The 26,242-nt window shown below is 39.5% G+C and overlaps 1 protein-coding gene across 2 annotated transcripts in view; it reads right to left on the reverse strand.

Moving 5' to 3' along the window:
• Window positions 1-2,084: 2,084 nt before the first annotated feature.
• Window positions 2,085-26,242, reverse strand: part of LOC101893211 (rho guanine nucleotide exchange factor 17) — a 114,818-nt gene continuing 90,660 nt past the window's right edge. The window contains exons 1-12 of one of the 2 annotated variants that reach the window (XM_011295235.3): window positions 14,274-14,808; window positions 13,882-14,142; window positions 13,635-13,825; window positions 12,210-12,560; window positions 12,042-12,136; window positions 11,480-11,702; window positions 11,322-11,413; window positions 7,613-8,454; window positions 7,326-7,477; window positions 7,049-7,256; window positions 6,859-6,980; window positions 2,085-4,566 (exon numbers count right to left, since the gene is read on the reverse strand). In XM_011295235.3, the coding sequence (XP_011293537.1) occupies window positions 4,053-4,566; window positions 6,859-6,980; window positions 7,049-7,256; window positions 7,326-7,477; window positions 7,613-8,454; window positions 11,322-11,413; window positions 11,480-11,702; window positions 12,042-12,136; window positions 12,210-12,560; window positions 13,635-13,825; window positions 13,882-14,142; window positions 14,274-14,591 (3,369 nt within the window). In that variant the 5' untranslated portion in view covers window positions 14,592-14,808 and the 3' untranslated portion in view covers window positions 2,085-4,052. Of the gene's footprint in view, window positions 4,567-6,858; window positions 6,981-7,048; window positions 7,257-7,325; window positions 7,478-7,612; window positions 8,455-11,321; window positions 11,414-11,479; window positions 11,703-12,041; window positions 12,137-12,209; window positions 12,561-13,634; window positions 13,826-13,881; window positions 14,143-14,273; window positions 14,809-26,242 lie in introns of those variants that run through there. The other variant, XM_059123278.1, reaches the window with a different exon arrangement.

The following is a 26,242-nucleotide window of genomic DNA, read 5'->3' on the forward strand; positions in this document are numbered from 1 at the left end:
ACCATCCCCTCACCCCAATTTATTATTGTTCACACACAAAATAGTTTTTCATTTTATTATAATTATTTACTTTTTAGATTATTTCCTTTCTAGTTATATAAAGAACATTATTTTTTTATATATAGAAATACAATACAAAATCAACAAAAACTTAAATGTATTTTTCTTTTAAAGAAAAACTTGGATTTTTTTACAAGATTGTTATTTAAAGTATTTAAGTAAATACGCCGGGAAGGTACAAGCCAAGTTTTTATCATGAAGGGGGAGATAAAAAATATATTTAAATTTTTTTATATTTTAAATTTGTTCCAGCGGTCCTTTAGCTGGAATACCTTTAGAAATATTTCCACTTTGTGATCTGATACAATTTCCAAAAGGTTTCGAGAGATGCTTTTACAAGAAGGACGACTGAGTGCATATTTATATTCCAACCCAAAGTCGTCTAAAGTTGATTTCGAATTTAAAATTTTCTATATATTTTTTTTTTTTTTTTGCTAACAGATAAAAGCGTGGAACTATTTTTTGTTAATAATGAAATGATAAGAAAATAAAAATAATATTGAACAAATCTTCAAGTTTTTGGCCCATATGAAAAACTAAAACCCAGTGAAAATTGATTTTGAAATATAATCAGACAACAAAAAAACTGACTAGTCTGGAATACCTCATCAATTATTTCTTGTTCCCCAAAAAAAAAAACTGTTTGGTGAACCCATTGGGCCTATATTTACTTTTCAACCAAGTCATCAGAAGTCGATTAAAAAACAATAGTTTACAAGTTGCCTACCTTTGGGGTCATTTGAAAATTTAAAATAGACCAATAGATCGAAAAGTTGGTTATAAAAGACTCAATAAATTTGAATGGAATTGGTTTTTAAACCATTGAATTTTGAACTTATTTAGTGACAATAGAATGGAACAATAATAATTTTTAAATATTGCCTACTTTTTGGCTCATATGAAAATTTAAAATAGACCGAAAAATCAATTTTAAGTCTTAAACAATCGAGCAAAATCCGACTTGATAACCTAAAGTCGAGCCTTCATTTTTCTTTCTGTGGGAGGTTTTCCACCCTTCAATGTTTATTGCTTACGATATAACCACTAAAAAACTAATTTTTTCTTTAACTAGGAGGACGACTCTTAAATCAAACAACAAATTCGTTCAAAGTCGATTTCGAATTTAATGGATAATATTTTTACTAACAGATAAAAGAATCGAATTTTTTACCTTTCTGGGACCATAATTAAAAATTACAAAATTAAAAATCCGAAGCGTTGCCTACTTTTTGGCGCATATTTTAATCTAAAATAGATAAAAAAAACCTAAAGGTCAATTTTAAATCTTAATCAAATTTAATTGGGAAAAGTCGGATTATGAGTCCATCAGTATATTCAATTGTAATCTCTTAAGAAAGAAATATCCTTGTCAAGTTGTAGATTTTGTTGCAGTTGCTCATAGGCAGTTTGACAAGTCGTGTTGGGGTTTAATTTTTTTTCTTGTATCTTCCATCAGAAAATTTTAACTTTTTCTGGTAACTCGTTTGGATTGTCTCTCAGGTCTTACTACGAGTCCACTTTTTTTTAGAGTTATGTTTCAGACCTCATATAAGCCCTTTAATTTGATCCTTTCCATTTTCATAAAGAGGCTTTCGGTTCTGATTTCAACAACAGATTGAATACTTTCTAAAGCCTACTTTTAGGCACTGCATTTAATTCCTCATTAAGGCCTTGTTTTAGACCACCTTCAAAGACTTCTTTTTGAGACTTTCACGTCAATTCAGCAAAGTCTGTTGCTAATGGTCGATTGGATCTCGCAGTGTCAACCTTTAGGCACTGTTTTTAAATTCATCTACAATGCCTTGTTTTGAACCTTCTATAAAAGTTTCTATGTACTTAGTACTTATAGGCAATTCTACATGGAATCATGGGCAGTTCAATTGGAGTTTTTTCGTCTGCTTACCATTTCCATAAAAATCTTTCAGTTTTCTTGGAATTTGGATGATATCTAAGGCCTACTTGTAGGTACTGCATTTAGTTCCTTTCAAGGCCATATTTTTGACCTAATTTAAAGGCTGATTTTTGCTACTTTTAGGTAAATTTACAGATCCAGTTGCAGTTACCTCATGTCAACTCTCTTATTAATCCTTTGAATGGTCTATAAAACCCACTTTTACGAACTGCAAATAATTCCCTTTTGAAGGCCTTATTTTAGATCTCCTTTACGATTTTTTTGTACTTTTAGGTGAATTATACAGACAGGTTGTATTGGGTTTGCCTATTTACATAATTATTTCGACTGACTACCATTTTCATTAAAAAAAAAACCCTTTCAGGTCTCTTTTGGCAATCGCTTGGATTGTCTCTCAGGTCTTGCCTTGGGACCTGCAAAAAGTTCCTTTTTATTGTCTAGTTTTAGACCTCCTCTAAATAATTTGATTTGGTCCGTCGCATTTTATTCATTTAGCCGACTCTCTCAGATCCCTTCAAAAGCCACCATTTTTTTTTTCTCATCGGAGGTTTTAATGTCTATCAATTCTGATATATTTTTCGCCTTGGTCGGAAATTCTAAGAAAATTCTTGTGGAGGCCTTTATATCCTCAAAGTGATGAACTTCAGGTAAAATTAGCTGCTGTAACGACCACTTAACACACGAGTCCACCGGGTCTCTACCATAGAAGCTCCCGACTTCACAACTCATTTTAAAGGACTCAAATTTAAAAACTTCGTGGCACGAAAGTTCACAGAGCGCTTCATATCTCGTCTATTAAGATTACAATTTTAATAATAAAAATTCGTTATCTAAGTCTGTCGAAATGCTCTAAAAAGGCTATATATAACTTGCCTAATAATATGTTCTTCAGTTCGCCAAAAATGGTACGCTTGTCAAAAATCCCTAGGGTTCTAAAATAAATAATTTAAGGCCCGTCTTTTAAGACTCTATATTATTTCTCGTTTTTTAATTGTTTTAGATTTTCTATGAAGACTCGTAAGAATTTCCTCTCGTTTTGACCGGAAAATCTCTCAGCGGTTTACCTTAAATCTTATATCAGCGGCTATATGCTAGAAAAAATCTGCCTACAAATACCTTAAAAACATGATCTTCCAACCATGTCAATTAATTTTTTCGGGTTGCTAATAAACCATTCCTTAGATCGCCTATAGGGGCCTTTCATGGATTGTCTGCTATATATGTTTAAATCTATATTTAATGCTACAAAAACAATATTTCCTAAAATCGCTTTAATATTTCCCCATGTTTTTCGAAAAGTTATTCATAACACATTCAAAATTATAACCGAAACAAGGAGAATCGAGAAATAAGTAAAACTTTTCCATTGAATTTTGCAAATAAATATCAAAATACCGAAAATGTGTCGGAAGGCGATGTCGTATTAAAAAAATATATGTATCTAAAAATATTTCATCAAAAAATATCCTTAAAGGATTTCGATATAAGTGATTAAAAATTGTTCATTTCAAAATATTTTTTTTTGCCACAAATATAAATATCTCACCCCTCAAACTTGACTTGTTCTTCCCCAGTATCAAGAAAAAAATTTATTCAAAATGCCTTCTAAAACCCCAGCTTAAAGACAAATTTGCAAACCAAAAAGGCGATTGAAAACAAACAAAATCAGAATCATTCGCAACTGAAGCAATACCACAAATTTAGTTTTGTGTTCATTTGGCACATCAGTATAAGACAGTATTTCAGTTTTGTTAATTTCTTTTGTTAGACAATGGATGTGGGAAAGAAAGAAACCTGCAGATGGCTGGGCTGTCATTTGATACACCCCACAATAGCCAACTCTCATTTTCACTTTCTCTCCCTATCTCATTTCCCTTTTCCTCTAGCCTTCCATTTTCCCCAATAGTTTTGTTTTCTCTTTTCATTCCATTTTTTACGGCGTAACAGCTACGCTACCCACACCCATACACAGCGGCTAAAACGTTCGAAACTTTTTACCTAAAATCATATTTAGCTGATGCTAATTATTATTCTTCCAACGTTTGAGTAGTACGCGCCAGCGATTTTTACGCCTTCGGGCTCAAATTTGCCATATAAGCAGATGATTCGTGCTGTCTTCGCGTCCGGCAATTTCGCTGAGCGAATTAGCGCCAGAGTTACGGAAATCTTCATAACCATCACCGCCAGAAATGATGAGTATATTACCGGGTGTACTGGTGGCAGAATTCGCGGCACTTTCTCCTTTGGGTTTGGGTGATTTTGAACCGGCATTTGTTTCATGATCCTTGCCACTTTCCCCGCTCGACGCACTGCCTGTGGCTCCAGTTGTCTCAACGTAGGTAAGGAACCGCACATGACCCGTATGGCCATGAGGTATGCCTGTGGGCACCACATTTGGTGCACCCTTTTCATAGCCTTGTGAGGGTATTGTCAGCAGCACCCCAGCACTGGTACCAATCCAAATAAGATCGCGACATGAGAGAAGCGATGTAACACGCAGACAGGCAGCCTTGTGTTGGCGTATAATTTCGTCACAGTTCGAGAGCATTTTATTCACAGCCTGAGCCAAATTAACTTCGGTGATGAGTTGATGTCTGTGAAAGAGAGGGGAGAGAGATTAGAATAACTTGTAATGGAGGTGGGGATTTGGGGTAGGACATACTCGGGAGGGGACTATAAGGACACCTACCCCACAGCAGTGACCTTTGAGGCCAGCTACTGAACAGTAATGGCCTATGAGAACAGCTTGTCAGCAATAGCGATCTCTAAGGCCAGATATTCCACAGCAGCGACCTCTGAGGCCAGCTAGTCTACACTAACGACCTCTGAGGTCACCTACTCTAGAGTGGAGACCTACTCCGCAATAGCGACCTATGAAGCCAACTACTGTACAGAAGCGACCTCTGCGACCTGCTACTTATGAATGGCGACTTCGAAGGTCAAGTCTTTATTATATCGACCTCAGAGGAAAGCTACTCTACACTAGCGAGCTCTGAGGAAATCTACCCTAGAGTAGAGATCTCTGAGGCCATCTACTGTAGAGTAGTGACCTCTGAGACCAGCTGCTCTAGAGTAGCGACCTCTGAAGCCAGATACTCTATAATAGAGACTTCTGTGGCCATCTACTGTATAGTGGCGACCTCTAAGGCCACCTACTCTAGAGTTGCGACCACTGAGGCCATCTACTCTAGAAAAGCGACAATTTATTTACTTCAGAGTAGCGACTCCTGAGGCCAGCTTCTCTACGGTAGCGACCTCTAAGGTCAGCTACTTTACAGTAGCAACCACTCAGTCCAGATACTCCAGACTTCTGAGGCCAGCTACTCTCTAGTACGTACATCTGAAGCCAGCTACTTTACCGTAGCGACCTCTGGGGCCAGCTATTCTAGAGTGGTGGCCTCTGATTCCAGCTACTCTAAAGTAGTGGCCTCTGAGTCCAGCTACTCTAAAGTAGTGGCCTCTGAGTCCAGCTACTCTAAAGTAGTGGCCTCTGAGGCCAGCTACTCTAAAGTAGTGGCCTCTGAGTCCAGCTACTCTACAGTAGTGGCCTCTAAGTCCAGCTACTCTACAGTAGTGGCCTCTGAGTCCAGCTACTCTACAGTAGTGGCCTCTGAGTCCAGCTACTCTACAGTAGAGGCCTCTGAGGCCAGCTACTCTACAATAGAGGCCTCTGAGGCCAGCTATTCTACAGTAGAGCCCTCTGAGGCCAGCTACTCTACAGTAGAGCCCTCTGAGGCCAGCTACTCTACAGTAGAGGCCTCTGAGGCCAGCTACTCTACAGTAGAGGCCTCTGAGGCCAGCTACTCTACAGTAGAGGCCTCTGAGGCCAGCTACTCTACAGTAGAGGCCTCTGAGGCCAGCTACTCTACAGTAGAGGCCTCTGAGGCCAGCTACTCTACAGTAGAGGCCTCTGAGGCCAGCTACTCTACAGTAGAGCCCTCTGAGGACAGCTACTCTACAGTAGAGCCCTCTGAGGCCAGCTACTCTACAGTAGAGGTCTCTGAGGTCAGCTACTCTACAATAGAGACCTCTGAGGCCAGCTACTCTACAATAGAGGCCTCTGAGGCCAGCTACTCTACAATAGAGGCCTCTGAGGCCAGCTACTCTATAGTAGAGGCCTCTGAGGCCTGCTACTCTACAATAGAGACCTCTGAGGCCAGCGACTCTACAGTAGAGGCCTCTGAGGGCAGCTGCTCAACAGTAGAGGCCTCTGAGGGCAGTTGCTCTACAGTAGAAGCCTCTGAGGCCACTTTCTCTACAGTAGAGGCCTCTGAGGCCAGCTACTCAACAGTAGAGGCCTCTGAGGCCAGCTGCTCAACAGTAGAGGCCTCTGAGGGCAGCTACTCCACAGTAGAGGCCTCTGTGGCCAGCTACTTCACAGTAGAGGCCTCTGAGGACAGTTGCTCTACAGTAGAAGCCTCTGAGGCCAGTTGCTCTACAGTAGAAGCCTCTGAGGCCAGTTTCTCTACAGTAGAGGCCTCTGAGGCCAGCTACTCAACAGTAGAGGCCTCTGAGGCCAGCTACTCTACAGTAGAGGCCTTTGAGGCCAGCTACTATACAGTAGAGGACTCTGAGGCCAGGTACTCTACAGTAGTGGCCTCTGAGGCCAGGTACTCTACAGTAGTGGCCTCTGAGGCCAGCTACTTTACAGTAGAGGCCTCTGAGGCCAGCTACTTTACAGTAGAGGCCTCTGAGGCCAGCTACTCTACAGTAGTGGCCTCTGAGGCCAGCTACTCTACAGTGGCGACATCTGATGCCTGCTACTCCACCAACTTTGCAGTAGTGCCCTCTGAGGCCAGTAAAGACCTCTAAGGTCAGACAGTCTATGATAGAGGCTTCTGGGACTCGTGCATTGTAGGACCACTTTCTTCGTTTTGGATACTTACGTATTGGAATGGAAACATTTGATGTGCGCTGAATTCTGTATTGAAATCCAGACATAATTACTGGATACACACATATTTGTTATGGGCTTTGAGTCCGATGAGATTTGGATTTGATTGACCACCTGAAGGATGCAAGAAAATAGCAAACATTGAAAAAGATATCCTTCTTCGAAATGCCTTTAAAACTTACCGCCAACGTTTCAATGTCCAATACTTTGATGATGCCCTGTATCGAACACCACAATCGGCCATGGACATTGAGTAGCTTCGTCACCGGACTGGTCACAGTTCCAATGGATAAACAATGTGATGATGTGGTATTCCAGACAGCTCCATCACGTAAATAAACGCATATATCGCCATTAGCCAAGGCCACAAATACACGATTGTCCAGGTACCTTCGGGAAGAGGAAGAGATTTAAATTTTCAATTTGAAGTAGAGCAGGAGCTGTTGAAGGCAGACTTACAAAATTGAGTAGACCGCAGCATGATGTTCAATCTTGATGCGATTCTTTTTGATGCGTATGTTATCGGTGCTATTGTAGACATGTATGCAGCCATCTTCGGTGCCGATCCACATGGTCGATTGATTGCCATCACTTTCGTCGGGGTTGGAGTCCTAAAAAAAACAGAGAAGAAGATCAAGATTAATGATAGAACCAAAGTAATATTAAAAGACAGGGCGTATACGTTACGTCAGCACTTATACGCCTCTATCCCCCAGACTTCTCTCTAAGCATGTCTTAAAACTCACCTGATGTCCATGATATAATGTACTGCTACTACCCACAATGGCCGTCGATGCTGTCGACGTTGAACCCGTTGTATGAGTTGATGGTGCCGGACTTGGCACTCGCTCGCATATGCCACTACCGTGGCTATTGCCCACTCCCCCTGACGAGGAATTCACACCACTGGAAGCGGCCGCCGCAGCATTTGCCGCCTCAGCCTCTTCATCGCTGGAACTTAAATTTAAATCTAATTGAATATCACTATTATTAGCCCCGGCACCACCTCCGCTGGCCGTTGAAGCAGCCACCGAACTGCTGCTGCCGCCACCAGCCAAACTATTCGATTGTGATTTGTCACGTTTCTTTTCCGGTGTACCAATCAGCGACGAGGGGTTGGAATAGTTGGGAGAAATGCTCTTACGATAGTCTAACAACTGTTGAGTATAACTTAGCGGAGGTAAGGAAGAGCGTTGCTGTTGTTGTTGCTGCTGCTGGTGATGATGGTGGTGGTGCTGTTGCTGATGCTGCTGTTTCAGTGTTGAGCTTGTTGTGGACGATGACACAGACTGTTCATCATTCGAGGAAGATGTGGATTTAATGGAAGAACTATGAGGACTATAAGCAGGTACAGAGGCAACACACAAAATGCGAGCATTACAAACACCATTACAGCTGGTCACATTCGGTTCGGGGTGCAATGACATAATGCACACTTGTCCCACATAACCATCACTGTTGCACACCCAAACGTCACGTTTCTCACTTAGCGTTGCAGCGGCACAGGTGAATTGTAGACCGGCTCTGGTTTTGCGTATCGGTATTGAGGTTAAGAACTCGGGTATGGGATGACGTTCCAAAGTGGCGGCTGGAAAAAGGAAAAACATGAAAGGAAAGGGATTATTAATTTCTATTAATGAGATATATATGAGAGGCTTTTCGGGTCACGATTTTTAAGCTAGGGACAGAGACTCTAGACCTCTTAAAAATGGGCCTCTAAGGCAACTCAACTCTGAAACCAATATTTCACCTGCATAGACTTTTGGGGCCATGGAAGTCAGATATATGGTATTGGTAGCCTCTTTAGGCTACTTTATTAACGCATCTAAGACAAACTTCTTTACAATATCAACCTCTGACGCAAGGTACTTAGCAGTAGCGACCTCCCAGACCAGCTACTCTTCAGCGGCAACTGCTGAGGAATGACACTCTACAGGGGCGACCTCTGAGGCCGCCTGCTTTACACTAGGGACCTCCGAGGGCAGCTACAATACTGCAGCGACCTCTGAGCCCAATTACATTACGGCAGCCACCTCAAGGCCAGCAGCTTTACAATAGGAGCCTCTGAGGCAAGCTGCTTTAGAATAGCAACCCTTGAAGCCAGCTACCTTACTTTAGCGACTTCTGAGACTCTCTATTCTATAGCAGCGACTTCTGAGGCGAGCTACTTTATAGCAGAGATTCTTGAGGCCAGCCACTTTGCAATGACGACTTCTGAGGAAAGCAGCTCTACAATAGCGACCCCTGAGGCTACCTGTTTTACACTTGCGACCTTTGCGGCCAGCTTCCTTGCTGCAGTGACCTCTGATGCCAGTTTTTTTACTTTCGCGAACTCCAAGGCCAGCAGCTCCATAAAGAGACTTCTGAAGCCACCTGTTTTACACTAGCGAACTCTGAGGCCACGTATTCTGCTGTAGTTAATTTACAGCAGCGACCTCTAAGGCCGGCAGCTCTACAATTGGGGCCTAGAAACAAGCAACCCTTGAAGCCAGCTACTTTATTGTAGCGATTTCTGAGGCCAGCAACTCTACAAAACCATGTCTAAGGCCAGTTAGCGAAAAAAAAGTAGCTATACAATAGCGACGTCTGAGGCCACTTATTTTACACTAGGTCAGCTTCTCTAAATCAACGAGCTCCAAAGCCAGCAGGTGTACAATAACGATCTCTGGGACCACCTGTTTTACACTAATGACCTCGGAGGCCAGCTACTTTGCTGCAGTGACCACTGAGGCCAGTTACTTTACGGCAGCGACCTCTAAGGCCAACAGCTCTACAAGAGGGGGTAGGCTACTCGACAGTGGTGAACTCTGAGTCCAATTACCTTAGACTAGCAACCCTTCAAGCCAGCTACTTTACTGTAGCGACTTCACACATTTTATGGTAGTAATCAATTAGCAGAGGATTCCGAAGAAGAAATCTGAAGTTATCATCTATGAAATCGTGAATATAAGTGCCTGATGCCACCACCTAAACATCAGCATATGTCGTCGGGTGGGGCAAAGCCTCTGGAGCTGCTTTTCTTTATAATTATCCCATTAGTATAGCTACTTTACAGCAGAGGTCCAGATTTTATGTAATAATAACCTCTAAAGTTTTCATCTATGAAGTGTAGAACTCTGAGGCTAGATACCAAAAAAAAAAAAAAATTCTCTGACAACTCGTAATATAATCGTCTGTACATAGCTACTCTCCCACAGACATTTCTGTGGCCAGTTAATCTTCAGCAGAGGTCACTGAGGGCAGCTACTCACCTGCAGAGGCCTCTGAGACAACCTACTTTCAGCTGAGATCGCTGAAGTCAGCCACTTTCAAGTTGAATCTGCAATAGCGACCTCTGAGGCAAGGTACTTTACAGCCTCTAATCTGAGCCCTTTTAAAGTGGAGTACTCTAAGGCTACCTAACCAAGAGAAAATATCTCAGACATCCCGTAATAGCTACATTCCCATAGAGGTCTCTGTGGCCAGTTAATCTTCAGCAGAGATCACTGAGGGCAACTACTCTCCGCTAGATGCAACCTATTTTCAGCAGAGAGCATTGAAGTCAGCTACTCTCAAGTTTACGTTTCTCCTCACCAGAGGACAGGTGTTCTGGGTGTTCAGCAGTGGATTCTGAGTTTAGTTCCTCGACAGTTGAAATCTTTTGGCAGAGTTCCATTTCAGAAAAGGTTATCTATAAAAGTGCCCTCTTAGTCCAGTTATTTAACAGTGGAGATCTCAAAATGCACTTTTTTATATATAATAGGAACGTCTGAGGACTGCTGTTTCAGTGGGGTACTTCAACTACCCAAAAATTAGAAATCTCAAGAATCAAATTCTAGTATTGACCTCTGAAGGCGGAGGTCTTTTCGCTCAGTTTCTCTACGGGATAGCCCTCTGAGACCAGTTACGCTACTTTACAGTAGAGATCCCAAAATTCAGTTTTTCTATGATAGAAATATCTGAGGACTGCTGCTTCAGTGGTGAGGACTCGGAGTAGAGATCTCAAAATGCAGTTTTTATATATAATAGGAAAGTCTGAGGACTGTTGCTTCAGTGGGGGACTTCAACTACCCTAAAGTAGAAATCTCAAGAGTCAAATGTTTGGCATTGACCTCTGAGTTTAGTTTCCCGACATGGAGTCACTTTCTCTTCAGGATAGCCTTCTGAAGCTAGTTACGCTACAGTAGTAGTGTCTTATTGCAGCTACTGTGGAGTAGAGGTAAAGAGGGATACAAATTTTACAATAGAGACCTCTATGGTCTGATAGTCAAATATAGAGGCCGCTGATCCATGGCTTGCCACTTTTGAAGCCAGTTATTGAATATTGTAGGCAAATTACTTCACAGAAGCTGTCCTTAGAGTGGTGAATCTTGGGAGCTGATAGTCTATTTCGCAAAATGATCTGTGCGTATACTTTATGACATCAATCATACTCCCCAATGTTCCATTGGATTTTCTCAAATTTTCAGAACTTACCTAATTTTTGTTTGGCTTCATTAAATGTCTCCTCCCATTGTGTTCTCTTTTCAGACTTACTAAAGACTATGGATAACTTTTGAGTACCATTTCTGGAAGAGAGAAAAAAAAAAACAATTAGTCTACCTCTAATTAGTTAAAAAGTGGACATTACTCACGGCGAATTAACCGCTAATTCGAGCATATTCAGTTGAGCATCATTTGTCTGTCTCTCGGACAATTGGCGCTGGGCATCGCGCAACAATTCTCGGATGACATCTTCCAAATACTGATGCGGCATTTTGAGAGAGGATGTTATTTCACTGATCTGTTGTAGTTTGTTGCAGTCTTCTGCGAGATTTTCGATTTCAGTCATAATGCGTTTGATGTTTTCATCTTTTGCTGCGAAAACAAGAAAGAAAGAGTTTCTTATGTTAGTCGAGAATATACGGGGTATGGAGGGAAATAATTAAATGTTTAAATATTATAAAGATGAAAGGGTGTATACGTTATGGCAACACGTATACGCCACCTATTTAGGTAGCACAAAAGGAAATATATGCCATGGTAAAATTAGGCGGCGAATTGATATCGCATCAACCGTTTACAAACCATCTCCGTATATATGAGTGTGTATTGGAACCAGTGCGTATACATATTGATAACACTTATACGCCATTCCCTTGGATCTCATTTTAAGCTTCTCCGTTTCCCTCCTGTTTTCTATTTCGATTTACTTACTCTTAACAATTTCCAAGCAATCCAACGAGATCTTGGTTAAAAATTTATATTTATTGGTATCCAGCGTGGAGGCCACTGTGCCCGGACATGTTGTTCTAAAGGACCAAGAAAAATGGGAAAAATTATATTACATTTCTATAAACCATTAGGCAATTCTCTAAAACTCACGTATTCGGTTTTCGTATGGTGCCACTTCGTTTTTTGATGCTCGTCAATACCAGCAAATCGTTGAACAAAAAGAAACCCCGCTCCTTGCGTGCCCCCTGCCCCGAAGGCATGGTGACCAAATCGAAAAGTAAAAATTGTCGATCCGGTGCAATGAGATCGGTTATGCCTTCAATAACACCCTCCAGTTCACGCAGCGTTGCCTCACGCTGACCATTTTCGAGAATTTCACGCTCTTTGCAATTGATATGCACAAGGATGTCGTGCACCAGCTTGAGGACATCCTGCAGGTGTTTGTGGTCGGGATGATCGTGATCGGTGTGTTTGATAAGTCTTTGGAAGAGTAGTTCGTAGCTGAGAGAGAGAAATGGGAAATAAATAATGAAAAAATTAAAGACATACAACAGCTTTTCTAGAATAGAGGAGTCTCCGAAGATCATCTACGTCCAGGAGAACTTTAGAAGGTCTTCTGGGTATAGAAAAGCTTTAGAAGGTTATCTGGGCATAGAAGAGCTTTAGAAGGTCTTCTAGCCATAGAAGAGCTTCAAAAGGGTTTCTAGCCATAGAAGAATGTTTTCTAGTTGCAGAAGAGCGTCCGAAGGTCTTCTAGTTGTACAAGAGTCTTCTGTGTCTAGATGAGCTTCCGAATGTCTTCTATGTCTAAAAGAACATTAGAAGGTGTTCTATATCTAAAAGAGCTTCAGAAGGTTTTTTAGCTATAGAAGAGTTTCAGAAGGCATTCTATGTATAGAAGAGCTTCCGAAGGTTTTCTAGCCATAGATGAGCTTCCGAAAGTCTTCTTACCATAGTAGAGTTTCCGAAGGTCTTCTAGCCATAGAAGAAACTCCGAAGGTCTTCTAGCCAAAGAAGAGCTTCAGAAGGTCTTTAAGCTATAGAGGAGCTTCAGAAGGCCGTCTAGCTATAGAAAAGCTTCAGAAGGCCATCTAGCTATAGAGAGCTTCAGAAGGTATTCGGGCTATAGATGAGCTTTAAAAGGTCTTCTGGCTATAGAAGAGCTTTAAAAGGTCTTCTGGCTGTAGAAGAATTCTAAAAGGTCTTCTGGCTATAGAAGAGCTTTAAAAGGTCTTCTGGCTATAGAAGAGCTTTAAAAGGTCTTCTGGGTATAGAAGAGCTTTAAAAGGTCTTCTGGGTATACAAGAGCTTCAGAAGGTCTTCTGGGTATAGAAGAGCTTCAGAAGGTCTTCGGGCTATAGAAGAGCTTCGGAAGGTCTTCGGGCTATGGAAAGGATTCAGGTGTCTTTGGGCTATAGAAGTTTTTCGGGCCTTAGAAGGGCTTCAGAAGGTCTTCGGGCTATAAAAGGGCTTCAGAAGGTCTTCGGGCTATAGAAGAGCTTCAGAAGGTCTTCGGGTTATAGCCATGGCCATAGAAGAGCTTCAGAATGAAAGTTAAAGCTCTCGTTCGCTTACTTTGGAAACTTCTGCACCGGTTTGATTAGCAAGTAGTCCAGGGTCAGCTTGCCCTTGTGTTCGCGGGCCGTTGTCTCCAGGAATTTGGCAAATGCAGGTCGTTGATGTTTTGTTGTGCGAATGGCATTTTTGGCACGACTACAATTGTTCACAAACGAAGTGTAGACCTCAAGGACTTCTAGTTTGGAAAACTAAAAGGAAGGGTATTCAAAATTAGAGTTCTAATCTACAAAAAAGTACTTCTTACCGTTTCCATAAAAGCATCTCCCACTTTTTGTTGGGCATCCCAATTGTCCAAACGGTTACGCAGTTCGGCCAAGAATTTCTCATGGATCTCAAGGATGTCGGGAACCATAAAGAAGATTTCATCCACTGTGCGGGCCTCTATGACACCGGCATGCTCGGGCGATTTCAATGCCTTGAGATAACGATTGACCATGGTTTGCAGGGATTCAACATAGGATTGTTCATTGCGAAAGATTTCGTGGACAATGTGTGTGCGGGTGTCCTGTAAGGATAAAAAATTGAATTTTTAGAAAAAGGAAATCGTAATAAATTTTCCTAATAATAACCAAAAATTGAGAAAATAAAACCCATAAATCTTAGACCTTCTGAACCCCCCCTCGCATTATAACTTACACCTTCATAGCCCCCTATTTGCCATTTGCCATTGCCATCCATTTGTATTCGCCGCTCGGAATCATCTTCGGAATCGGAACATGTTATCGATGTCATTTTCTTTAAGCGTTCGCATTTTTCATTTTGATATGCCGCCCCCGCTGCCGCTGCACCACCGCCCTTCGAAAATTTATTGGCCACAGTGGTTATGGCCTGGTTAGCTATCACGGACATGGATTGTGAGACACTGGATGAACTGGATGATGAGTTAATGGGTGCTGTGGTGGTCTGTTGCAAATCGTGCAAACTTAAGCGTAAATTTTCACGATTGTGTGTCATATTGTTGTATGTTTTTGTCTTATTTGGGGGATGTTGTTGTTGTTCTTGTTGTTTGTTGTTGTTGATGATGTTCTTTGTAATTGTTGCAAGGCTTTTGGCAAACAAATTTTGACAAAAATGACAACAAATCAAACTTAATTTCTTATTCTTATTCGTGTTGGTAATTTTTGTTGTGGCGGTTTTTAGGGAAGGGGTTTTTATTTGAGGGGAGAAGGATTTTTAGTATTTTGTTTTTTTCTTTTAGATGTTTTTAGTTTATTTTGTGTTCTTGCGTTAATAGTTTTATCCAATTTTTTCACTTTTAGTTTTTGGTTAGATATTTTATTTATTTTTGAATTTTATTTTATTTTTTTTTAATTTTTTATGTTTATAAATAAATTAACAGCATTGTTTCTTTGATGAGCTCTGTGATAAAAGCGGAGGAAAATAATCAATGAGTTGCCTGACAGGGGTGATAATAATTAGAGTATCCTTCATACTCATTGGTGGCTCTGTTGGTGAAAAAAATTATGGAGACCTGAACACATAGACCTCCCATTTAACACTGTTTTATAACAAGACGTAACTGGTGGCGTATACGTAACGACAACACGTATACGTTAGGTATTCCGTTTATTACCATAACTCAAAATTTGATTTTCTTTCAGAATTGAATAAATAAACGAAGAAGAAGGGAAAGTTTAACCGGCAAAGATATTGAAAGTGTAAGGAAAGATATAACTACAGTAAAGAACACATAGAGGTAAATATCTAATTACAAGTCTTTGGAAATGACAACTCTACTAATATTTTAGGTACATATATGGAAAGTAACAGGGAAGACAGATTTTTAGGAAATTAAAAAAATATATATACTTCTTTCAGATAATCAATAACGTTTAAATAATACGGAAATCTCTCTTTTTACATAAAAATTCATAATATATACATGTATGAGAGGTTTTTCTAACTACACTAGGCGACAAAATTTTTTTTATTTTCAAAATTACATGAAAAACTCAAAAGATTATGAGAGTAGAGCTAAAAATGGATAAATAGTTTATCGGCGTTTAAAAATTTACACCGTAAAGCTGCCGAAGTAGAGGGTAAGGAAATTAGCGTATCTTGTACAATATTTGAAAATTTCAGATTAGATTTGTATAAATCCTTGTGTTTGAGGCAAATAGTGTCTTGCAGAATATGTGCGAAAATTTCGTATTTCAATTTTGTCAGAAAATAAATATTTATTGCATTTGGGGCACAGAAACCCCATACGCATATATTGAATAGCCGATACATCCAAAACAAGACACTGTTTGATACGGATAATGATTCAGAGGGATAATTCAACGGTCTTTGTCCACACTACCCTCCACCATTTGGAACGAATTTGGCAATTCTCAAAACAATAAAATCCGTTAAAAATTCTGTTAAAATCTTAAAAATACCGAATGTAGCTGCTATATTAGGATCTATACGACGACATGGAACTGCATGGCTAACACTTGTCATAAGCCATTAAAATATTCTAATGCGAAACTTAAAAAAAAAACGGTAATAATGTAGCTAAAATCATCAAAATACAGAATATCGGGAGGTAACGTTATAGGTAAATTTGAAACAATTCCGGTAAGTAATGTCTCTGAAATCATCAAAATACCGAATATCGGGAGGTACGGTTATATGGGGGCTATACGAAGACGTGGACCTGCACGAACAATTTTCTATCATAGGCTGTAGTATCCACTACGAACTTCAAATACCAAATTTGAAACAATTCCGGTAAATAATGTCGGTAAAATCATCAAAATACCGAATACCGAATATCGGGAGGTACCGTTATATGGGGGCTATACGAAGACATACATTTTCAATAACAAAAGTCCTGCAGATATAATATACATTTGAGTAAAAATTTATCAACCTACTTCATTTGGTTCGGAAGCTAGATTGATTCGCTAAATCGACATAGAATTTTATGCTGATCAAGAATATATATACAAACGGAATGACAAACTTAATATACCCTCCATACTATGGTGGAGGGTATAAAAAATAAATTAAAAAGTTTTACCTGGTATTGGAGACGGATGTTTGACCTCAGCCAATGTTCGTTTATTTTAACATTTTTTTTTTTGACTTGCGTTATGATTATTCACATTGTTAACCCTTTATGGGGGAAGTTGTGAACCTTTGCGGGAGAGGTACCAGTAGGCCGATATCTATCATCTTCACACTAGATCTTGGAATTATTATTTGTTGTTATTGGAATGTGCGAAGTTTAGACGGATTCAGAGAGCGTTTATGAGAGCCATAACTATTCAAAATGTTGATCCCTTTGTGGGGGAGGTACCAAAGAAGGGAAATTTTTAGTTTGAAAAGAATCGCCAACATGTTTCATAAATTATGAGATATACAAGTATTGAAAATATTGACACATTTTTTTTTTTTGGGGATGTACCAAAAGGGTTTGGTCGATATCTGTAAACTTCATACCAGATCTTCGAGTAGGCAAAAGTATTGGGATGTACCGAATTTAGAAGGTATCAAATGCTTATTTCGCATTTTGACGCCTTTGTGGGAGGAGATAAGAAAACGAGTGGACGGATATCTACCATCTTCGCAACAGATCTTTTGATAGTAAAAATATTGGGATGTGTGAAATTTGAAGAGAATCGAATATTTATTTTCCATTTTAATAGGTTTTTTTTTTGTCAAAATGTTGACCCCTTTGTGGGTGAGGTACCAGGGGGAGTGAGCCGACATCTACCTTCTTCAAACCTGATCTTATGTTAGCAGAAATATTGCAAGGTTTGAAGCTTAGAATGAATCGCGCACTTATGTTACATTTTATTCATGTTTTTGTTATTCAAAATTTTAATACCTTTGTGGGGGAGGTATCAAAGGGAGTAGATCGATATATCTCATATTTAAATCAAATATTGAACCAATAAAAATAGTGGAGTGTATGAAAGTTGAGAATTGGGTGTTTATTTCGCGTTTTATGGGTGGTCCCTTTTATCATACCAGATCTTGTGTTGGTAAACATATTGAGATAGGCGAAACACGTAGACCCCCTTGTGGGAGAAGGTACCAGTACCAGTAGGTCGATATGTACCATATTCATAACAGATCTCGTGTAAGTAGAAATATGGGAATGTTTGAAGTTTGAAATGAATCCGTTGTGGGGAAGGAATGGACAGATGTATTCCACCTTCACACAACATCTTGTTATATCATAAATTTTAGAATGTGCGCTCATTTCAAAATTTCATGAAAGATATAATTAATCAAAACTTTGACCCTTTGTGTGGAAGGTACCAGAAGGAATTTTCACAACTGATCTTGTGTTGATAGAAATATTGAGATTTTTCGAGTTTGAAAGGCATAGAATGCTCACTTCGTATTTAACGGCTATTCCATTCCCGTTGTGGTGGAGGTACCAGGAGGAGTGGTCCCATATATTCCATAAACACATCTGATCTTGTGTTGATGGAAATATTTAGATGTTCCGCGTATTATTGGCTTTAGGGTTATTAAAAAATTTTGACCCCGTTATGGGAGAGGCACTTAACCTAGCACCGATAAATATATTAAGATTTGAATAGTTTGTACAAAATTGTAAATTTTTTTCTATGAAAATTTTCTTCTGTGGGGGAGGTATCTGAAGGAGTGGACAGATATTACCCATCACCGAACACGATCTATGTTTGATAATAATATTACGATGTACCAAGTTTGAATCAAATCGGATACACTTTCGAGAGTTATTGTGGTCACCAGCCAACCCGAAAGACCGATGGACCAACGCCCATAGAGCTTCCCCATAGCCATATAGCTCCCTCTGTAGCTATATGGCTAAAGTTATATTCACTTTTTATTGTCGGACCCTATATATTTCGCAAAATTGTACTTTTATTAAGTTTTGGACCCTTATTAACTCTATATATGTCCACGATTTAAAAATATATATTTTTCTTGACTTTCGATACCGGTTTAATACGTCGCAGTCTTTGTCCTATGCTTTCAAAATGTCAATATTATTTTCAAAATGTTCAGTTTTTTTTTAAAAATTTTCAGTTACTCTCGATAGTTATATTTATTTTCTAATCATTCCTAAAATACCCTTTTGTGCATCACTGACATTTGCCTAAAAGTATGCACCATGCAATTACAAAACCTTTGTTTTATGTTCGCATTCTATAAAATTTCCAGGTATTCTCTGCAATAAGTCAATTTTGAAAGACATGAAAGCAATTAATTAACTCACTATCTCCTAGAATAGTGGCTAGCTATCCTTTCTCCGAACAATATGACACTGATTGAGTACGCCCGTACGTCTGATTCAAATTAACTATGACAAAAATAGAACAACACTATTTGTTGTTGTTATTGCTGTTTATATTTATGGACAATGTGATATTGGGTTATAAGTTTGACACCAAATTAAGTACACAGATACAATAAATGTGGGTCGAACCTTGTGTGCGGTACGTACATATCAGCATTTGTTGTAATGTATGTATGGTGGTTTAATCAAATAGTTATTATGCGTATATTAGGGTGGTCACAGCTGTGTGAGAGAGAGAGAGGATTTTTATAGATAATCCATATGAAAATTGTTCAGAAGGCAATTTTTGTGGTTTCAAAGGCCGAAGAAAAGGTTCAGGGTATGTATTCATGTACAATTTGGAAATTTCAAAGGATTTAAGAACGCCCATAGACAAGGAATTCGCAAGGGCTAATATAAAACAAGATTTTTAATATATGGTGCATACTTTTAGGCAAAAGTTATCATTCCCAATTTGATATTTTGACATAGTAAAAAACTGTAATATGGCATTCCCAAGGGAACTATACATTTTGAAATGACTGATGCATACTTTTAGGCAATCATCATATTCTTCATATGTGATATACAGGGTGAGATAAAAAAACTACAACAAAGCCAAACGCCACAATTTTTACTTTTTTTTTTTTTTTAATTTATTGAATGAAAGCAAAAAATGTCGGAAGCAGCATCAAATTTTAGGATAAATTTAGATTTGTTCGAATTGGTCAACTTCGGCACGAATTATGGCCTTAAAATGGCCAATGTGGTATTTTGGCCAATTCCCTGCGAAGCGCTTGCTTGAGGTGATCGACACTTTGGTATTTTTTAGAGCCAACCTTGCTTCCCAAAATACTCCACACACAATAGTCCAATGGATTGGTATCCGGAGAGAATGAAAGCAAAAATGTCGGAAATAGCATCAAATTTTAGAATAAGTTTAGATTTGTTCGAATTGGTCAACTTTGGCAGGAATTATGACCTTCAAAAGGCCAATGAAACTGTCACACACTGCCCGAATATTGCTCTGCGTTATTTTGGCCCATTCCCGGCGAAGCGCTTGCTGGAGGTGATCGACACTTTGATATTTTTTAGTGCCAACCTTGCTCTCCAAAATACTTCAGACACAATAGTCCAACGGATTGGTATCCGGAGATTTTTATGGCCATGGTACACTGGAAATGAAGCGAGAAACCTAATTTTGTAAGCATTCTTGGGTGGCGCGTGCTGAGTGCGATGGTGTGAGTCCTGTTGGAATGTCCAAGGTCTGCGGATAAAATGTGTGCGTGCTCAATGCTTTAATACATCCTCCAGAAAATTATCGCGATAATATTCGGCATTTATTCTGATGCCACGTTCGATAAATATGAGCGGAGAGAGACCACCAGCTGTTATGGCGGCCCACACCATCACCGTAGCCAGCGCTTGAGTTCTGGTGGCCAACCGAAGGTGCACATTTTCAGCTGACCTTTTTGGCAAGTAAACACGATCATTTTGTTTGTTTACAAACTTCTGGACAACGAATGTTTTCTCATCGGAGAAACCCAAATTCGGCAGTTCACCACTTTCGGCCAAGCGAAACAACTCTTTAGCTCTTTTGAGTCTATTTTCTTTCTGTTGCGGTGTAAGTTCTTGCACTTTTTGGAATTTCAATGGCATTACCCCGAGCTCATTTCTCAATATTTGCGGAATGGAATATTGCGATATGTTCTGCTCATGAGCCATTTCTGGCCACTGCGATCATTTGCTTTTTTTACTTTTCGAACCATTTCTGCTGATGTTGCTGTTTTCTTCCGTTCACTTTCTTGACCTCGGGCTACGCTACCACGGTATCACGGTAACGAGACACAAAAGATTTATTCACATTTAAATGCTGGAGTGCTCTAACGATAGCGACATGTGGTTTTCCAGCCAACTATAAAGAAATCACACTATCACGCTTGAATTCCATCACGAATAATTTTTTTTCTGGAAAAATCTCACCGATATGCTTATGTACGCTTGTAAACAGTATATCGAGCTGTCACTGGAATAATTGTAAAAGCTGTCGGACGAGTGGCTTATAAATGCCAGCATTCTGAAATTGGTTGCAGTTTTTTCATCTCACCTTGTATGTTATTTTCCCACCCTTTGTATTACGATTTCCCCAAAGAAAATTTATTAACTTTCCTTAAAATCACTCCACCCCAATATTAGTTAATTTCAATCTATTAAAGTTCTTGTATCCCCTGGGTGTATGAGAGTGTTCGTGTGTGTGTGAGCGATTGTTTGTTTCTTTGTTGATGGTAAATATAATTTTTGCAATATAGGTACATTTATTTATTTTTTTGCCCACTCAAGCATAAGTGGGTCGTCGACAGCAGCCGCGATAAAAGCATCTCCCTGCTCTTTCGCGCCCAATCAAAGGCATTAACTTTATTATCGAATACAAAGCATAAGTATAAAAATCTATGAAACAAAATGCGACCGGAAATTTCTATCTAACAAGGCAAGACAAGGAGACACGCTTAGTAGAATGTTGGGCGACAAAGCAGAAACTGACTTGAGATACCACTTAAAAACAATCTTAATAAGTTGCAAAGGAGGTTTTGTTTTTGAGATGGAGGAAGAATTGGAAGAATAGGAAAAAGAGCCTACATAGTGTGACAAGTTGTATGAAAGGGACAGCGGAGAGGGGAGGGATGTTATGTTAAGTGGTTCTTAAAAATAAAAATATAAGCGAATTGGGTAATGTTTCGAAATTTTTGAAACATAGACACATAATATTTGAACATTGCAGATCATTTTCATAAGGTGGGGGTCATTTGAAAAAAAAAAATCAACAAATCAAACAAGCCGCATCCCAACTAATAACGGGTGCCTTCAGGAGCACGCCTCAAGCAGCACTGGATACTCTACTGGGTCTAAGTCCGCTGAGCATATATGTGGAGGAACAGACATTCAGGAGTGCTCTTCGACTCAGAGAACGGCAGCTGGTGTCTTCTGTGATACCCTTAATGTTCGTGAAACAACTGTAGCGTATTTCAGGCGGAAATCTTTGCGGTCAAAAAGGCCACAGACTTGCTGGTCACGAGGAGCATTGAGGTCAGCGGTCCGGTGACAATATATGTCGATAGTCAAGCGATAGTCAAGGCCTTAAGTTCCTTTACTATCAAGTCTAGGGCTGTTTTGAACTGCAGGGAAGCCTTGGAAAACACTGGGTTTTTCATCAAGCTCCACCAACTGCAGGCGAATTGGCCAGACTAGGATCCGAATCTACTACAATTGAAGTAGACAACTCGGTTAAACCACCACTATGCCATTTCCTACAGGTTATTCACAGACATTACTCTGAGAGAATCCAGCAAAAATGGCTGGACGAAATGGGATGCACCGTCTCCAAAAGAATCTGGCCCACACTCTCAGAGATGAGAACAAGGTCGCTGATGTCATTGTCAAAACCTGATTTAAAACTTGTGGTGGGTATCATCACAGGTCACCTCTTCTACCAACCCCTTTGCCTATTTCTTAACATTCTTCTAGGATGAACACAATGGACCTATAGGTCTCCGAGTGGAGCGGTTGCCATATGGTAGCCGCGCGTCATTTTACCTAACCAAAACCTAAACGACTATGATAAAATTTATAAGAAATACAAGTTGAGAAGAAAAAACTGCAACCAACTTCAAACTGCTGTCATTTCCAGGCCACTCGTCCAACAGCTGTTACAATTATTCCAGTGACAGCTCATTACATTGTTGTCAAGCTTACAAAAGCATTTTGGTGAGAATTTTCCAGAAAAAAAGTTATTCCTGATGGGCGGAATTGAAGCGTGATAGTGTGGTTTCTTTATATTTGGCTGGAAAACCACAAGTGGCTATCGTTAGAACGAGCACTCAAGCATTTAAATATGAATAAATCTTTTTTGTGTCTCGTACCATCGCTCGTTACCGTGATACTGGTAGCGTAGCCCGACGTCAGGGAAGTGGGCGGTTCTAGAAAACAGCAACATCACCAGAAATGGTTCGAAAAGTAAAGAAGCGACTTGATCCAAACCCACATCGCAGTGGCCGAAAAATGGCTGGTGAGCTCAACATATCGCAATATTCCATTCGGCAAATATTAAAAAATGAGCTCGGGGTAACGCCATTGAAATTCGAAAAAGTGCAATAACTTACACCGCAGCCGAAAGAAAATAGACTCAAAAGAGTTAAAGAGTTGCTTCGCTTGGCCGAAAGTGGAAAGTGGCGAACTGCCGATGAGAGGATTTTTCCGATGAGAAAACATTTGTTGTCCAGCAGTTTGTAAACAAACAAAATGATCGTGTTTACTTGCCAAAGAGGTCAGCTGAAAATGTGCCCCTTCGGTTGGCCACCAGAATTCAAGCGCCGTCCATGGTGATGGTGTGGGCAGCCATAACAGCCGATGGTCGCTCTCCGCTCCTATTAATCGTCTGTGGCATCAGAATTAATGCCGAATATTGTAGCGAAAAAATTCTGCAAACATTTTGGCCGCAGACCTTGGACATTCCAACAGAATTCAGCACCATCGCACTCAGAACGCGCCACCCAAGAATGGTTACAAAATGAGGTTCCTCGCTTCATTTCCAGTGCACAATGGCCACCAAAATCTTCGGATACCTATTGGATTATTGTGTCTAGAACTTTGTGGAAAGTAAGGTTGGCACTAAAAAATACCAAAGTGTCGATCACCTCAAGCAAGCGCTTCGCTGGAAATGGGCCAAAATGCCTCAAAGCACCATTCGGGCAGCGTGTGGTGGTTTCATTGGCCGTTTGAAGACCATAATTCGTGCCAAAGGTGACCAATTCGAACAAATCTAAACTTATTCTAAAAATTTGATGCTATTTCCGACATTTTTTGCTTTCATTCAATAAAATTTAAAAAAACAAAGTAAAAATTATGGCGTTTGACTATGTTGCAGTTTTTTTTTTATCTCATCCCATACTCTTTTAGAAGGTATTCGGTATAGAAAAAATGCATTAAGTAGCTTTCATTAATAGATAGTCTATAGGATTTATTTTCTCTAATAAAAATCTCCAGTCTATTTCGCTCAGAAACTACATTAAGAATAACTACAATTTCAAATGTTTGCTGCATACTTTTAGGAGACCATCTTGAGGTTACTCTACATCGGCCAAATGCATAGCATAGTTAATTGCTTGTTGAACTTTTTTAAAGTTTTTAACTATTCTCTAAGTTATTTCACATTTATTACGGTTTCCCATTTCCCCCGGCATTTTGACTCCTTCCTCCTCATAAATATCCGCCATAAAACCTAATGAACCTGGCCACAAATGTTCCCTTACTACCTCATAATTTATTAACTCAAGCTAAACAATAGAATTTCCCCAAAAAGATTCAATTAGAAGCCCTTTCCTGCATCTTCGCTCGAGTTGTTTAAATATTCGTTACGACTAATGGTAATGGAAAGGATGCTGCTACTGCTACCGCATTTATCAGAGACATTGATGACGACCTTAACTTTCAGTGTTTTTTTTTTTTTTTCTGAAGCTGCACTTGCAGTTGTCCTTTTCTGCAGATTTTGTTATGTTTGCATTTGCTTTCGTTTTTTTATTTTATTCAAGAGCAACTAACGTTGCGGAGGCAAAAAACGGAAAACTATAACAAAATAACTTTGAAGAACCTTGGCAGGAGATGCAGTCAGGGTGTTTGGGTGTGTGAGAGTGTTTTTACGTCGTTAACTTTTACGTAGCCAAGCAGCCAGCCAGTCAGTTGTTGACATTGCCTCAATAGTTAATGCCAATGGCGTCCTTTGGCGTGTTGTTTTGTTTTTTTTTTTCCTTCGTAGGTTATTGTTCAACAACAAGAGAGAGAACAACAATAACAAAAGAACCTCTCAAAGGACTCGAAGTGGTAATGTTAGATGGTGTTGTATTATTTTTGTAATATTACAAAACAAGAGTTGTTAGTGGTACTACGAGGTGTGTTGGTCTGTGTGTGTGTGTGCCGGCGCGTTTGTTACAGGAAATTCCATTAGAGACTTTCAGGGAAATTGCACTTTTCATTTTGTTGTGAAACCTGGGAATGTGGAACACTTAGATGCATATTGAGGCAGGAATTTTTTGAAATGACTACCGAGGAGACATTCAATAAGGAAGACTACTTTCGTGAGGCCTTTAACAGAACTTTATTAATGCGATAAAAGAGCCGCGAATTTCTTCTACAGGAATACAAACAGAAGGCAATGTAAAAGGACATTTCGAAAGGATAGCCTCGACATAAAACAATATTTACAATGTTTCTATGCAAAACCAAGACTATATATATTAAAACCAGTAACTAACTCATTTTTTTCGCGTGACCGACAAAAAGGGAAGATAATCCCAATACAGATCAGTTGGTCGGGTTATAAACTAGTTTTGTTTACTTCAGTTTTTTATAAAATCGGATATCAGAATTCGATTTTGTTCAAACGTTTTTCTCATGATACCGTCAATATTGAATAAAGGATCGATAAGAAGAGAAATATTCATCCACCCTCAAAAACTATCAAAATTTTAAAATGCTAAGGGAGTATCAGACTTTATCTGAACTTTAAATATTGGAAAATAACTTTCCACTACGGTGAAATTACTTCCTGACTTTCTGCAACCATTTTGAAGGGGCGTGAAAATTTTCCAAAAAAAAAAATCTTACAAGGTCGTGAACCTGCATACCCGATTTTTTGTCATAGGCTGTAGTACCTATTACGAGCTTTAAATACGAAATTTGAAACAATTTCGGAGAATAATGTCGCTAAAATCATCAACGTACGAAAACGTGGACCGACCGGTCCATTAACGAAATCAACCTGCCTACTGGTAAAATGCACATGTGGGCAAAATCGTAGCCTTCTATCTCAACTCGTTCGAAAGATAGCGTGATTACAATAGACAGACGGACACCGCTAAATCGACTTAGAATTTTACGCTGATCCAGAATATATAGACTTTGTAGGGTATAGCATGAGTATTTCGAGCAGTACACTCGGAATGATAAAGTCAATATAACCTCCATAGAATGGTGGAAGGAACACTGTCCCAAAATGTCACCTCTATAATTAGAGAGAATTTCAGGGTCTTATTTAAATACAATATACAGAGAAAATAACTTAAAGATCTTATGTATAGGAAAGAGCTGTAGAGGTAAACAAAGGTCTTCCATAACGAGAAGACCCCTTAAAGGTCTTCTATGTAAAGAATCCCGTTTAATTTTTTTCCATATAGAGAGAAGGCTTATTAGAGATCTTCTTCAAAGAGCACAAATTTCGGAGGACTTCCTCCAACAGAAGCATTTCTAAAGGACTCATTTAGGGAGAATACCCTTGGAAGGTTCACTGTAG

Source organism: Musca domestica, unplaced genomic scaffold (assembly GCF_030504385.1).
Source record: "Musca domestica strain aabys unplaced genomic scaffold, Musca_domestica.polishedcontigs.V.1.1 24, whole genome shotgun sequence".
Classification (NCBI taxonomy): Eukaryota; Metazoa; Arthropoda; class Insecta; order Diptera; family Muscidae; genus Musca; species Musca domestica.